Here is a 13821-nt window from a genome sequence, read left to right on the forward strand (position 1 = left end):
GCAAAATTTATACTACCAAGAAAACAAGGTACCACAGACATTTTTATTGAGAAGAAAATAATCGTACAAAACACATATATGCACTAAAGGCATGCAACATGACGTGGTGAATTTATTTCTAAGCGAAACAATTATTAAACATTCACAATAGTTAGATCGGCACAGAATAACCTGATGAAGTACAAGCGGGGAAAGGCAGGGTTAAGTGGATGGTTGGCTTCTTATCTGTAGTGTTTCCTTTCACTCCAGACACACACGCACACTCGGAGCTCTCAGTATTCTGCATTCAAAGGGTAGTCTTTGTGTTTGGAACCCCTGCAGTGAACAGGAGATGGTTTCAGTAAACAGATGTTTTATTTGCTCTCCTTATCTCTCCCTTTATGTCCTCTGCTCTCTTACCACTCCATGGCAAATCCTCTCCAGTTCTTGTTGAAGCTTAGGATGGTCTTCATGTCTTCCTCGCTCAGTTCAAAGTCAAACACCTGGGAAAAGATCAATATAGAAGTAAAAACTAAAGAGATTAAAACAATGACAAACAGACAGAGATGGCAAACGTACACACATCCTTCACACAGTTGAAGTACTGACTGCACTTTTTCACTCAATTTAAAGTAAAGAAGTATGGGCTCTGACATTTACTTAAGTAAAAAGTAATTACTACTACTCTGCAAATTGAGTGCTCGTAGATGATCTAAAGGGTCAGACACATAGTCTGCCCACACAGACCCTTCCATTCCCATATCTCCTTCGGTTCACTAGCTGAGACATTGGTACCTGGAAATTCTGCTTAATCCGGTCGGGATTAGAAGATTTAGGAATAACTATGACATTCCTCTGTATGTGGAACCGGATTAAAACCTTGAAAGAAACAAAGGGCACGGTGAGTCATGTGACTAAATGTGATGGTCATGTGACTAAATGTGACGCGCTTCACAGTCAAGCACCCCTTCACGTGAACCTTGCTCATGTTTCATCTCCGTCTCAACCTCGAAGACCATGTAACACAAACCATGTGAGCCATGTTGTTTAACTTTTCTTTTAAGATCAACGTTTGAAAGCAATACTCAAAGGCAAAACTAAAGTTAATTTACTGAATCGGCCACACATAATTGTTACTCATCGTTGCTCTTACTAACTGTCCCTAATGTCATGTCAGCTTGTGTCTCGTACCTGAGCTGTGCTCTTGTTGTGCTTCCCAGCGATGGCCTTGATCTTTGGGTCCTCAAGAAGACTAGGCTCGTCTGGTTTAGCCCTGTTTGAAATAAAATACGATTTTGGAACAATGTTCGTTAAGGCCCCATCACACCTTAAAGTTCTGGTCAACGTTTTATGACGTTAGAGGAAACGTTGGTAATCGTCCATGGTCGCTGGTATAGCGCCAAAAGAGCGTTGTGTGGACGCTGGTAATCGGCGGTGATCGGCGGAGAACGCTGTTCCAAAAAAAACTGTGAAACATTCTACTGTTGATCGTTCTTCTACAGGTACAGTCTTGCACATTTTGGGGTTCATGTTGTTTTAATTTGTAACTTGTATAACTGCATGCTCTCATGGGTCTTCCCTTGGCACTTGTTTAGTTTTTCACAATGTATGCTTCATGTTTTGGCTGCTGGTAATGTTTGGGACTACCTCGTTGTTATGATCAGTGCCCTATGCTCTTTTGTAAAGCTCTCTCTTGGAAGTTGCTTTGGATAAAAGTGTCTGCTAAATGCATAAATGTAAATGTAGTCACTCGCCCTAGAACGCTCAAAATTGAACAATTAAAACGTTCAGAGAACGTTGACCAGAACGTTATGGTGTGACGGGGCCTTTACAGCAGAATCAGAACAGTAGAAGTAAATCACATCGTATAAAAATGTGTCTCTGTGCAGTGTGTAACAGCTGTGTGGATGTGTGCTGTGGGTGTTGGTGAGCAGGGCAGTGAGGAGGCTAGTGTGTAACAGCTGTGTGGATGTGTGCAGTGGGTGTTGGTGAGCAGGGCAGTGAGGAGGCTAGTGTGTGACAGCTGTGTGGATGTGTGCTGTGGGTGTTGGTGAGCAGGGCAGTGTGATCTGACCAGGGTCTGTCTGGGGAGCCCAGAGGACTGTAGGCCGTCACAGAGATGCCCTTAGAGTGACAGTAGCTGATCAGCTTCTCCTGGGTTAGGTAGGGGTGGCACTCAATCTAAACACACATAACGTGTCATCATGTACAGAATGAATGTCATCACGCACAGAAACACATTATAATTATAATATGCAATATTACAATGTATAGATTTGCTTTATCAAGGTTTAAAAAAGAATGTACTTGGTGTTTTGTACAAGAGCTGGAAAAACACAATTTCCCAATACCTGGTTGGTGACAGGTTTGTACTTGAGGCCTGGCTTGTTCAGGAGGGCTTCAATCTGATCCTTGTTAAAGTTTGAGATGCCAATGGCCTTGACCAGACCTGCATCCACCAGCTCCTCCATGGCCTGGTCAGAAGGTCAGCAGTTCATGGCAAATACTACAAAACATTACTAACACATCTCTTGAGGGAAATATTCCCCCAACCAGACTGTCATTTAGACTAGGCCTAATGTGTGAAGTGGCTCAAGATCTGATTTATTACCTCCCAAGTGTCCAGGAAATTACTTTGATCTGGGATTACTTTTTCCTCTTTGTCGACGGGGAAGATATTGTCACCAGGCTGTAGTATCAAACAGATCAGTTGCTTAGCAGTAAATTACTACTTGTGATTGTCATCTTTTGCATGTTGTACATATATATATATATATAGATGTGTAAATCATAAATGAACTGAACATCAAGAAAGTAAGCATGGGTACGCCATACACACTAGGATAAAGGGAGCTGGGACTAACAAATCCTGGAGAGAACCCCCCCCCCCCCCCCCCCGACTCTACCTGGAAGCCCATTGGGAAGTGCATCAGGTACAGATCCATGTTGTCCAGTCTGAGATCACTGAGAGTTTTCTGACAGGCTCCCTTAACCAGAGACTTCTCATGGAAGGTGCACCACAGCTGGAGAGTGGAAAACAAGACACCCAACGGTTCCACTGAGAGATAATAAGGTGGGCATTAATCTGTGAAAGGGATTCATCGTCGATGTGTATGGCCTAGTATTCTGAAAGCAGCTTTTTTTTTTTGATCGTTCTGGCGATCTCCACACAGCAAGCCCAGGAGCCATGAAAGCAAGAACAGAGTTGATTCAGGGATTAGAAAAATCCAACTGTAACTAATTAATCTGTTATCCCCATAATTGTCTCATAACAGCCCTAAACATCCAGTATAAAGACACATTCTGCCTGTTTTCAAGGACTGTCGGAACACTGACAGAAAGCTTGACCCCCGGTCTTATGACCCTCTGTTGGTTACGGACGCTATGACAAACTCTACTTAACACTCCTGTCACACACCTTACTGACGATGAATAGCTCCTCTCTTTTCACAATCCCCTGGTCAATCATGGCGTGGATTCCTTCTCCCACCTCGTCCTCGTTCTGGTAGACGAAGGCCCCGTCGATGTGCCTGTACCCTGCAGAGATGGCAGCTTTCACCGCCTCTGCTACCTGTCCAGTGGCAGCCTGCAGATTCACAAGGAAACGAACTATAGATTAGACAAGATTGGAAAATCCAGTCAAAGACTACCCAGCGCAATGGGCTCTGAATCAAGGTGCTGTTTTGGTTTTGTCCACCAACCAAACGGCTAGAGTAATGTTTCACATTTTACCAGCCACTCAACGGATAAGCATTGTTTTTCTAGGCTGGTGAATGACGCAAATCTACAACCACCACTTGCATATTTTACATGTATTTGGCTGAACTTTACTGTACTGCAGTTTACTCCAAATGTATTTTGTGACAGTATGTTTTACATTCTTTAACCATACATTTGATAAAAGAAGTTTGTATTTGGTTGAAAAAAATAATTAAATTAAAATTAATTAAAACTAATTTCTGTTTATAGAATTGATCAAGTCCTGTAAGTGCACACACATTCATATATAGTCATAATTATGTAAGACTATTAGCACCTCTAACAATGATTTTATACATAATGCACAACTGTATGAATACATTTATGGATGATAATATGGGTTTTGATTTATTTTATTCTTAGCTAAACATCCGCAATTTTGCTGATTTAAGATCATATATATGATCTGTTATATTGGATATTTGTTCCCTTTTCAATAACACTTAAAATGTAATTGTGTACGTACGGTGTTGTGACAAGATGTCAGTGGTACAACAGATGTACAATAAAATAGCACATTGAAAAAGTTAAATAGAAAAACTGTTGATCTTATGTAAGCGACAGGCATCAAAACGAAGACAGTTCTTACCCTCCACGTTCCCAAACCGACGATGGGCATCTTGGCTCCAGTGTTGAGTGTGATATAATGCGTCATGATGGTAGTTACCTGTTGCACTAACGATCAGTTACTCTTTTGGAAAAATGAAAAGTGGTAGATGGAGTGAAAAAGAGGGGTTGAGCAGTAAAGTAGCGAGGGTCTAAGGGGCGGAGCCAGACGTTGTAAACAGTCGACACTTTGAACCCGAACCTAGGACCTAGTCAAGGTATGAGTTGATTTGAGTGCAAAATTATTTTTTTGAGTTGTATGTCATATAACCATTACGTTGGACTGTTGTGGACCGTATTGTTATATTAACTGAAAAGTGCAACCCGCATTTAAACCTAAAATATTCGAGGCTTTTGAGAAAACATTCGGGTCTCAAGACCCAGAAGCCACCAACCCGCTCCGCCCATCACTGCTTCTGAGTTTGATTGGTCAGGTCTGCTTCCGCCCCACAGTCCAAATATCGGGACCAGCGATAGTCCATATGTGGCTCTAGGGTGAATGAGTCAGCTTTTAAATTGTCACCAAATGAGTAACTATAATATGTGTTAAGTATGGGAGACGAACATACACAAAAAAGGTGAATTAACCGAAAACAGAATCCAGCACATCGCATTTCATTAGTCATAAGTCTATATTTAAATGAACAAAAGGTAACAAAATGTATATGACTGATTGCATGGACCCATGAGGAATTTTCAAGAATCAGAACATTCCAGTCGCATTATCTAAGAATGTGAGTGGCCATTTGGTTTGACAATGTGACTCTAAATACGTTCAAAAGCCTAGTTGTCATTCAACAATCAAGCAATGAAAAAACTGTTGTAAGAGAAAAAGCAATTCCCACATCACACAATACAAATATATCTTTCGTAATGACGGGTATTTGGATCAAAAACGGTGTTTAACGACTGTCCCTCGGTTTTAGTTTTGTCCCTGCTCAACCACCGTATTTTGGGAGTAACCTTCTACTGCGCAAGCGCCAGTTTGCTTGTTGATGACTTTGCTGCTAGCTACCAGCAAAGACCATCATATACAAACCAGACAACGTGACCAAACTACTATAGAATCCGTTCAATACATCATACCGTTTTGCAAACGACAATGCTACAATTCCTGGTGAGTTATATCAGTCATTTATTTACAATTTAGATACCTGTCACTGTGTTTGTGGTGAGAACGATAAGTAGCTAAAATCGTCAGTATAGCTACTGTTAGCTTCAAAGCATAACTACTGGATGTCTGTGTGTATTACACAGGCTTTTAATCTCACACTTGGACAGACTTGAGTATTGTTCAAACTCTCCCGAAACAAGTGCCCTGTTTTTTTTTACGGAAAACAAAAAGTAGTTAGACAAACATCGACACGTATTGTAATGTATTGTCTGGTTGTCAATTACAGTTCTTTCCTCTGTTGCAAAGTAATAGGATCTGACAATGCCCTCGCGTGGTTGTCTTGTAATACTGCAGTCTAACTCTTTCCTGAAAGTTACCGGTGTTGGCTTGTTATACTGTTCAGCAAATGTTAGGATTGGAGTTAGGGCTCGAACATTTCCTATGGTAAGCAGTTAGAACTGTATCTCACCACGTTTCTCTTTCAGGTTGGACTTACCCTGGGAAACGTTGTTGGGATGTACCTCGCCCAAAACTATGAGGTAAGGAATCATACAATCCGTTATAATACTGCTTGTGGCCTTCATTTTCACTTTACATCAATATTCATAGACTGCATATCTATATCAATCTATATTCATTCATGGTAAAACGGATATTCTAGTCTTCAAAAGTCCAGGGCATCTCTTCTTACAACACACCCTTCTCTTAAGGTGCCCAACATTTCCAAGAAGATAGAGGCCTTCAAGAAAGATGTGGAGGCTAAAAAGAAACCACCTGAGTGAGAGAAGAGGGAGCCCCCTCAGAACAAGAGGGAGCCCCCTCAGAACAAGAGGGACCCCCATCAGAATCAGAAGACTGCTGGTGCTGAAGACTGGAAAATAGAAGAGGCTGACAGAACGACAACGCACATTAGAGTGGATACTTATTTTTATATATCTAAAATAATGGAGGAGAATTGTGTGTAAATTGGTGAGAGACTGTAAACTGTAAACATTTGATAATATATCGTTTACAGTGTCTGCAGCGGAAGTATTATCCTTTTTTAGTATGCATTGTTCTTTGAAATAGCAGGGTTGAGTTTTTTTGGAGAGAGTTGCACTTACAGGGTTTAAAACATGTAAACAATACATTCTCTATAGTCGGAAATGAGGGTGGAGAAATGGAGGTTATCGATAAATCAGAATCAGAAGAAGTCAGAAGTCATATTATATCCGAATTAGATAGGGAGTTATACTCATGCATGGGAGTTGTTACAGGAAAGGTTTTTTACTCTTGGAAATCTATTTTGCATTTCTTTTTGGAGCAGAGCGCTTTTCAATGGGTTTTGTGCAGTTAATAACATTGTGCCAATAACGGTGCTCAGGTTTGCTCTGTGTGATTAAAGTTAAATAAAGGTCTGAGGATCAGATTGTTTCTAAAACAATTAATTTGTTGAGCGTAACTCTTTTCAGTCTAACTTGTTAAAAACCACCCAGTTTATTGTGCTTAACCACAAGGGGGCAGTAAACATCCATATTGACATGACCACATACAGTAAGTTCTTTGTTACTACAATCCCAGGCCTGATGCTTGTCTCCCTCTCCATTCACCCCAAACTTTCACTCAGTCTCTCCACCTCTGCGGTCAACCTTCCTGTCTTTTCCTGTCGCTCCCCCTCCCTCCTCTCCCTCACTGATAATCAACATCTTTCTCTGCAGCAGCTAGGATGCTTTAGATTTTTCTTAATCCATTCCTTTTACCCTTATTCTATATCTTTCTCTTTCCCTTCCTAAGCCATATCATGTGCCACCTAGCTATTAGTATTAGCATATATTTAGGATTATATACTGTATGAATGGTAAAATGTGTCCAAACTTGTGAATGGTACTTTATTTACAATACTACTTACACGGCTAGATTATTGTAAATAGTTTCCAGGTACTTTGCTTAGTGTATATATTTATGATTAGACAAGCTAGCTAACTAGCATCTATGGGGTCTTCTTGACTTTAATGTAAGCCTACTTGTACATATGCAGTAAAAATAATGGCCCTATTTGGACACATTGAAACAGAATGTTCACTGCAGCAAAGTTCCAAATTCCTAAATGGATTGCAGACAGTGTGACAGAGGATGCATGTATGATGTTATACCATAAAATGTGCTTCTCTGAAGGACTCAAGGTCCCATAATCCCACAATGCAGGTTTTGGCAAGGGGGTGGGGGTCTCAACTGCCAGAGCAGGTAGGGCGGGATTCAATTGTCTCTGCCGGTGTTGTTGAACAGGTTCAGTGTGGGTGGAGCGAGAGAGAGAGCAAGAGCAAGAGTGAAAAGAGCTTTGATGAGGGTGTGATGACGACAGGTGGATGGAAGAAGAGGTTTAGTCAGATGGTGGTGTTCACTCACAAAGAGAGTGAGCGTTAGCAGGTCCGTTGACACATCTTATAAAAGGGGAAACAGGAGGGATCGGAACCTCTCGCTCTGCACTGCTGACAAGCTGGAGTATTATTGGATGGTCCTGGGCTGTCTGTCGTCGCGGGAGACGGAGAGAGGGAACACCTTTGGAGAGAGCAGTGTGAAAGGGAGAGCAGTGTGAAAGGGAGAGCTGTTCTGGGGAGAACTGAGCCTGCTCTGTCCCCTGGAAAGTAGGAGCTGGAGGAGAGTTTAGACTGAAAGACTGAACAGCTTTCAGAGAGGTTTGGCTCACAGACTAGGTCTTAAAGTCTCTGGACCGAGCACGTTTATGTCGTAAAGGTGTTAGATTTGTGTTAGCACCCTCCTGAAACCTGAGCCGTGGACAGTGTTGAGTTACTCTTCACCTCTGACCCCGGGAACTGGAGCTGTGCTTGGAAGTCTGGCTGCAAGCTGAGATTCTGATTCTGCGAGGCAGGAAGGACCCCTGGTGGACCGTGCTTCGTATTCATCACTGGAGCTGAGAACCTGATGGTTCAACTGCTTTTGCTATCTTCTTCTTCCCCTTTCTCTTCGCTATCACTGGACGTCTGGTAGTAAAAGACATTTTGGGCAGTCTATTGGTCCCACACCTGTAAATACCCAGCCAGGTATCCACCTGGTGGCCAGAACCAGAAGCCCCACCTTCATTGGTTCCTCAGTCAGGTGACAACAGCCGTCCTCCCCACTTCCTCTTCACTTACTTCTCACCATGCAGCCTGCAGCAACTGAGCAGGATGACTCCTTCGACTTCCTGTTCAAGATCATCTTGATAGGCGACTCCAACGTGGGGAAGACTTGTGTGGTCCAGAGTTTCAAGTCTGGGTCATTCTCTGCCAAGCAGCAGAACACTATCGGCGTGGACTTTACCGTGCGAACACTGGACATCGAGGGAAAGAGGGTCAAGGTCAGAATGTCTCCTTAGATAAGTGTTGTACGGCTGTGTACTCTGTTGTTTATCTCAAACGGTGTTATGGTTGTCTTGTTGTTTGTGAGGTGCTAGATGGCCAGCCTGTGTGATGCAGCAGCTGTTGAGATCTCTTTCGTTGTTCACTAAACTCTTAACAAGTTGAACCAGCGGCCCACATGACCAGACCAGTCCTGCTGGTTCTCCTGCCTCAAACTGTCACGGCTTCCTACTTCCTCTCTCCTCTTCTCAGTCACCAGTGACCCCAGCACACCTGCTGATCTGTTAGTGCTGTAGTGACCTGGGTTGGGACAAGCAAAGATAGTTTTATTGTATAATACCCTATGATGGTTACAAGTACATGGAACAGGCTTGTAGGCAGAGAGGACTGAGAGGCAGAGGAATGGCATTAAGCAGGAATGTGAGAAATGCATCCTTTCATTCAGACTTAACAATGATGTCATCATCAACCTTTGATAGGTAAATATTATCTTCGGGGTTGAACAGGCTCAGTCAGCCTGTTACGTCTATGTAAGTCACTGTCTGAGGCGTTTTTACAACCACACAAGTACAAACACACACAGACACACACGCAGTTCTACACGGGCTTGTCAGTGTAAACACTGGCAGTCTGAATGTTTGACTGTAGATGTATTTCTTGTTGTTGGAGTTACAAAGTAAAGTGATCTGCTATTCGGATAACTTTACATGACAAAGCCCTCACTTCAGGCAGGTTGGTGGTGCGTTTAGGTTTCTAGCATGTCTCCATGCATCCATCGACCGTGTCAGTAACAAACAGACCTGTGGAGATATACCACAGCTCCTTGTAGCAGGTGTGCCTGTGTTTGTCATAAATATTCTCAGATTCTTTTCCCCTTCACCTCACTGTGCTCCATCGCCTAGACAACGGCTGAGCCAGCTATGTCACCAGAGAACTAGCATGTCTGTGGTGTTAGTGGACGGTTTTCTGACTAATGTATAAATAATAACTACAATAATATATAGATACATATAATAATAATATAATATATAAAGAATAACTGAAGAGAATCAACTTTGTTTAAATGTTGAATCTTTGAGGAAGTCAAGGATATAATACCCAGGTGATATGGAGGGGGGTGGGGGGTAGAGACAGGAGAGGTAGAAGAGAGGAGGATAGAGAGAGAGGAAGGTAAAGACAAGAAGGAGAGGGGATGGTAGAGGTAGGTCATGTGGGTGAGCTGGCGGTGTCAGCTGGGGCCAGGTTGCCATGACATCTGTTACCATGTGAAGGAGAGGAGCGAACTCGGGTATCTCAGAGGGGCCAATCAGCAGAGAGACTGAAAGGCGTGTGCGTGCGTGTGTGTGTGTTGCAGATGCAGGTGTGGGACACGGCAGGGCAGGAGCGTTTTCGCACCATCACCCAGAGCTACTACCGAAGCGCACACGGGGCCATGATCGCCTATGACATCACGCGCCGCGAGACGTTTGACTCGGTGCCTCACTGGATCAGGGAGGTGGAGCTGTACGGAGCGGCCAACGTGCTGCTTGTCCTCATAGGTGAGAGACGTTCCCACGGCAACACGGACGCTCTGACGAAAACAGCAGAACACTGTTGGGATTTAAGAGTTTTGGTAGCGCTTTAGATCCAGGTGATCTTATTAGGGCTTCTATACCTAGTAACTAACATGCCCTCCCTCCCTCCCTCCCTCCCTCCCTCCCTCCCTCCCTCCCTCCCTCCCTCCCTCCCTCCCTCCCTCCCTCCCTCCCTCCCTCCCTCCCTCCTTCCCTCCCTCCCTCCCTCCCTCCCTCCCTCCCTCCCTCCCTCCCTCCCTCCCTCCCTCCCTCCTTCCCTCCCTCCCTCCCTCCCTCCCTCCCTCCCTCCCTCCCTCCCTCCCTCCCTCCCTGCCTGCCTGCCTGCCTGCCTCCCTCCCTGCCTGCCTGCCTCCCTCCCTCCCTCCCTCCCTCCCTCCCTCCCTCCCTCCCCAGGTAACAAGTGTGACATGGAGGAGCAGCGGGAGGTCCGGTTTGAGGAGTCCTGCTCCCTGGCGGAGGAGCGAGGCATCTTGGCTGCTCTGGAGACGTCGGCCAAGGAGGCGCAGTACGTGGAGGAGGCCTTCCTGATGATGGCCCGAGAGCTGCTCGCACGCAACGGCCTGTCCGTCCAGCAGGGAGAGCAAGACTCCACACGCATCCTGCTCCGATCCAATTCCCGACCCGTCAACGGGCCTGCCACCTTCGGTTCCACAGAGAAGAAACAGTGTGACTGCTGACAGGGAGGAAGACAGGAAGTGAACAAGGAAGGAAGGAAGGAAGCACGAACGGAAGGATAGAATCCCGACCTGAACAGGAGTAGGGAACACTTGGTGTGTGTGTGTGAGATGAGCTGGAAAGGACCACATACAAAAAGACAATGTTCAACCACCTACAATGGCCACTAGAGAGCAGTGTGTATTTATTCATTCACTTCAAGAGGAAGGAAAAACTTCTCTATCTGTCTGGAGAGAACTTCCCTATCTGGCCATAGTGAGAACTTGACTATCTTCCCTATGTGTCTATTTAAAAACTATTTTTAACTGAATAAAAATCCCAACCGTTTCACCCCCTTCTCTGCCAAGGTGAGTTTTAGCTGAGGGATAGCCTTCTGCGTTTATATGAACTCACAACAAACAATGAAGCTTTACTTTATACAGGATGTGGAATTGAAATGACTGAGCCAGTAGGATTGTATTTCAGGTGAAAGATATACAGGAAATTGTGCTAAGTCATGTTTATCCAAAGAACAAAGGAGCCTGTTGAAACGTGATGACCTGCTGGATTTCTTCATGGTTTGTTGAAATAATCTTTCCCTGAACAATTAACAATCCGGCACCTGGACTAAACTTGAGTTTCATTTTTATTTTTTTGTGAGGAGAGGCTGAGCGATGGGATGGACACTTGACAGATGTTCCTCTGCAGTTGGTGGCATGAAAGTCCATCCAAATATTGACACTGCAGACCATTATCAGGTCTTTTCTCCATAACAATTGTGTGTGTGAAGGCAACTTCACAGATATAACAGTGTTTAAATTCTTCTCACAGAGATAAAACATCAGTAATTATTTTCTGAAGCTGCTTCGAGACAAAGCAGAAAATGGTTTCAACTGTAAATCTCCTTAGTGTGGAGGTAGCTGGATCAGTGACGTGTCTCAGATGATAAATGTCTGTGATAGGCTGTGTTCAGTCATGTGATCTTAGAGGCGGAGTTCCAGTGTCCCTGATAAATAAACGTTTAGTGCATATTGTGTCATCCCGAATTCATCGTTGTTCTTCAACTCCTACAGTTAGCAATCCTGCCTCACCTCCAGACATATACCGAAGGCGAAGACTGACAAAGTCATAATCCTGATCAAGATTATTCTCATTCTTCCCCCAGTGCACTCTGGGAGTTGGCAGTGTGATCCTTAGAGCGGCTGGAGAGAATTGGCTGTATTTTCTCTGGGATCATCACAAGGCACTTTATGTATCTATCATCCGATTAAACGTCCATTCATCTGTAAATCTATCTATCTAATCTGGTAGTAAATGTGTTCCTCAACTGGCCTTATTTTGCTGTTACTGCAAAGAAATCTCTTCTTCAGAAGAGAGTTAACCATAGTTATTCCCTTTCTTAGAAGGAGAAGATTTACTAGACTGTTGTCTGTCAAACCCCAGCTCTTGCTTTCTTGTTAGTGTGTGGTTTGTGTGCTTGTGTGCTTTCAGCCTGCGTGTGTGTTTGAATACACTTCCTCGTAGAAAAGCTAAACCAGAACTAAAAGGCGATGAGAATCCTGGTAACAAATCAAGGGTTAGGCCTTTAACCCCACCATGCTCCATCCAGTCCCACACTAAAGCCAACCGCTGCGGTTATTTCTGGCACAAGCTGTGAAGGGTCTCAGCCTTGCGTACCCTGCTGAAGTCTGAGGGCTGAAGCCTGGCATTCGTCCTGTTTTCAAATGAAAATATGCTCCTTCCAACGAATAACCATCTTTGGCAACAAACACCGGCTCGTACAATTATTTATAGATTTGCTTGGGTAACAGAGATTTTCAAATGCTTGAGAGCCTGCAGTCTGGGCTAGTGAAGGAACTGGGCTGTGAAAAACAAACAGTAATCTTTACAAGAGCTATTATTGGTGATTATCAATTCTTTCTGTCATTCTGTTATACAGCTTTCATCAATCCACTCTCTTATTGGCGCGTTTCTACACTGGAAAGTACAACTGAATCAGTGCTTCATTACATCTTTAGTGTGTTTTAAACTTTATAACTGACATGATGGCACAAAGGTTCCTAAGCTACAGTAATGTTTGGTCCAGAGAAAACCTACAGTCTATGGACTTGACGACTAAGACTGGCCCTACTTGTAGATTTTTTACTAAATAATGTATTATTAATTTATTTTCAGTTTTAGTCCTCTCTTCTATATATAAGCTACATTAGACTGGTGTTGTAGAGTGACAATATCTACCAGATGCTGGCTGGAGATTAAGCATCCTCCATGAAAGCTATGTGTGTTGTATTTTTTACCATGAATCACCAGCGGTGAATGAAATAATTATTGGAAAATCTTAGCACACTCTCCCCTTCCAGATCTCTGTGGCATTGTAGTCACAACAAAGGGAGAACAAGTTTAGAGGTGATGATTCAGGGGCGAGGGGGAGGGGTTTATAAATGCTCCTGGCTTCAGTTCCCCCTCTCTAGAGCTTGGCATGGGGCAGAACGGTCCGGTTTCAATATCGTAATTACCTGGCATGAGTTTCTTCCAGAAGATCTCCATTGATCACAGCTGTGACAAGACCCGGAGATGTTTGAAATGATGACTACTGAAACCTTTCAACAATGTATTGTGTGTCTTGTAATGTGTAGGCCTTTATTTTACTGTACAGGGATTATTCTCCTCCTACTCCAAAAGCAGCACACTTCTGAAGTAATTACACTGGACAGATTCGTTTTTAAGCAAGAATTATTTCTCCCTAGATGTTGTAGTAAGACAGCTGTATGAGCTTTCTCCCAGTATCAGTTGTCTG

At 43.7% G+C, this 13821-nt stretch overlaps 3 protein-coding genes across 4 annotated transcripts; 2 read left to right on the top strand and 1 right to left on the bottom strand.

Annotated features, from left to right (window-relative positions):
* Nucleotides 1–24: 24 nt before the first annotated feature.
* LOC146276356 (aldo-keto reductase family 1 member B1-like) lies at nt 25–4504 on the bottom strand. Of its 2 annotated transcripts, XM_084701079.1 has the most exons (10): nt 4328–4500; nt 3398–3565; nt 2886–3002; nt 2591–2668; nt 2331–2453; nt 2054–2160; nt 1171–1252; nt 775–858; nt 400–482; nt 25–315 (listed from the first exon to the last, which is right to left on the bottom strand). In XM_084701079.1, the coding sequence occupies exons 1-10, from the start codon at nt 4391–4393 to the stop codon at nt 273–275; spliced, it is 951 nt and encodes a 316-aa protein (XP_084557205.1). In that variant the 5' UTR covers nt 4394–4500; the 3' UTR covers nt 25–272. The 2 variants fall into 2 exon arrangements, with proteins under 2 accessions (XP_084557205.1, XP_084557206.1); XM_084701080.1 differs by lacking the exon at nt 775–858 and having other exon boundaries at nt 4328–4504.
* Nucleotides 4505–5297: 793 nt separating this feature from the next.
* Nucleotides 5298–6881, top strand: stmp1 (short transmembrane mitochondrial protein 1). Its single transcript, XM_084701082.1, has 3 exons — nt 5298–5461; nt 5944–5997; nt 6169–6881. Exons 1-3 carry the CDS (start codon nt 5447–5449, stop codon nt 6238–6240), a joined length of 141 nt encoding a protein of 46 aa, XP_084557208.1. The 5' UTR covers nt 5298–5446; the 3' UTR covers nt 6241–6881.
* A 1712-nt stretch (nt 6882–8593) lies between these two features.
* On the top strand, nt 8594–12063 carry LOC146276358 (ras-related protein Rab-19-like). Its single transcript, XM_084701084.1, has 3 exons — nt 8594–8795; nt 10151–10334; nt 10764–12063. The coding sequence occupies exons 1-3, from the start codon at nt 8601–8603 to the stop codon at nt 11045–11047; spliced, it is 663 nt and encodes a 220-aa protein (XP_084557210.1). The 5' UTR covers nt 8594–8600; the 3' UTR covers nt 11048–12063.
* The last annotated feature ends 1758 nt before the right edge of the window (nt 12064–13821 follow it).

Source organism: Hypomesus nipponensis, chromosome 7, assembly GCF_054491055.1.
Source record: "Hypomesus nipponensis isolate SF chromosome 7, ASM5449105v1, whole genome shotgun sequence".
Lineage (NCBI taxonomy): Eukaryota > Metazoa > Chordata > Actinopteri > Osmeriformes > Osmeridae > Hypomesus > Hypomesus nipponensis.

Bases quoted from the DNA above. Each gene is read 5' to 3' on its own strand.
- LOC146276356 (XM_084701079.1), bottom strand. From the start codon at position 4,393: ATGACGCATTATATCACACTCAACACTGGAGCCAAGATGCCCATCGTC. The intron at 2,161-2,330 runs GTATTGGGAAAT...ATGTGTGTTTAG, and splicing joins ACAAACCTGTCACCAACCAG to ATTGAGTGCCACCCCTACCT. The intron at 483-774 runs GTACCAATGTCT...ATCTTTTCCCAG, and splicing joins GGATTAAGCAGAATTTCCAG to GTGTTTGACTTTGAACTGAG.
- stmp1 (XM_084701082.1), top strand. The intron at 5,998-6,168 runs GTAAGGAATCAT...CCTTCTCTTAAG, and splicing joins ACCTCGCCCAAAACTATGAG to GTGCCCAACATTTCCAAGAA.
- LOC146276358 (XM_084701084.1), top strand. From the start codon at position 8,601: ATGCAGCCTGCAGCAACTGAGCAGGATGACTCCTTCGACTTCCTGTTC. The intron at 8,796-10,150 runs GTCAGAATGTCT...TGTGTGTTGCAG, and splicing joins TCGAGGGAAAGAGGGTCAAG to ATGCAGGTGTGGGACACGGC. The intron at 10,335-10,763 runs GTGAGAGACGTT...CTCCCTCCCCAG, and splicing joins CGTGCTGCTTGTCCTCATAG to GTAACAAGTGTGACATGGAG.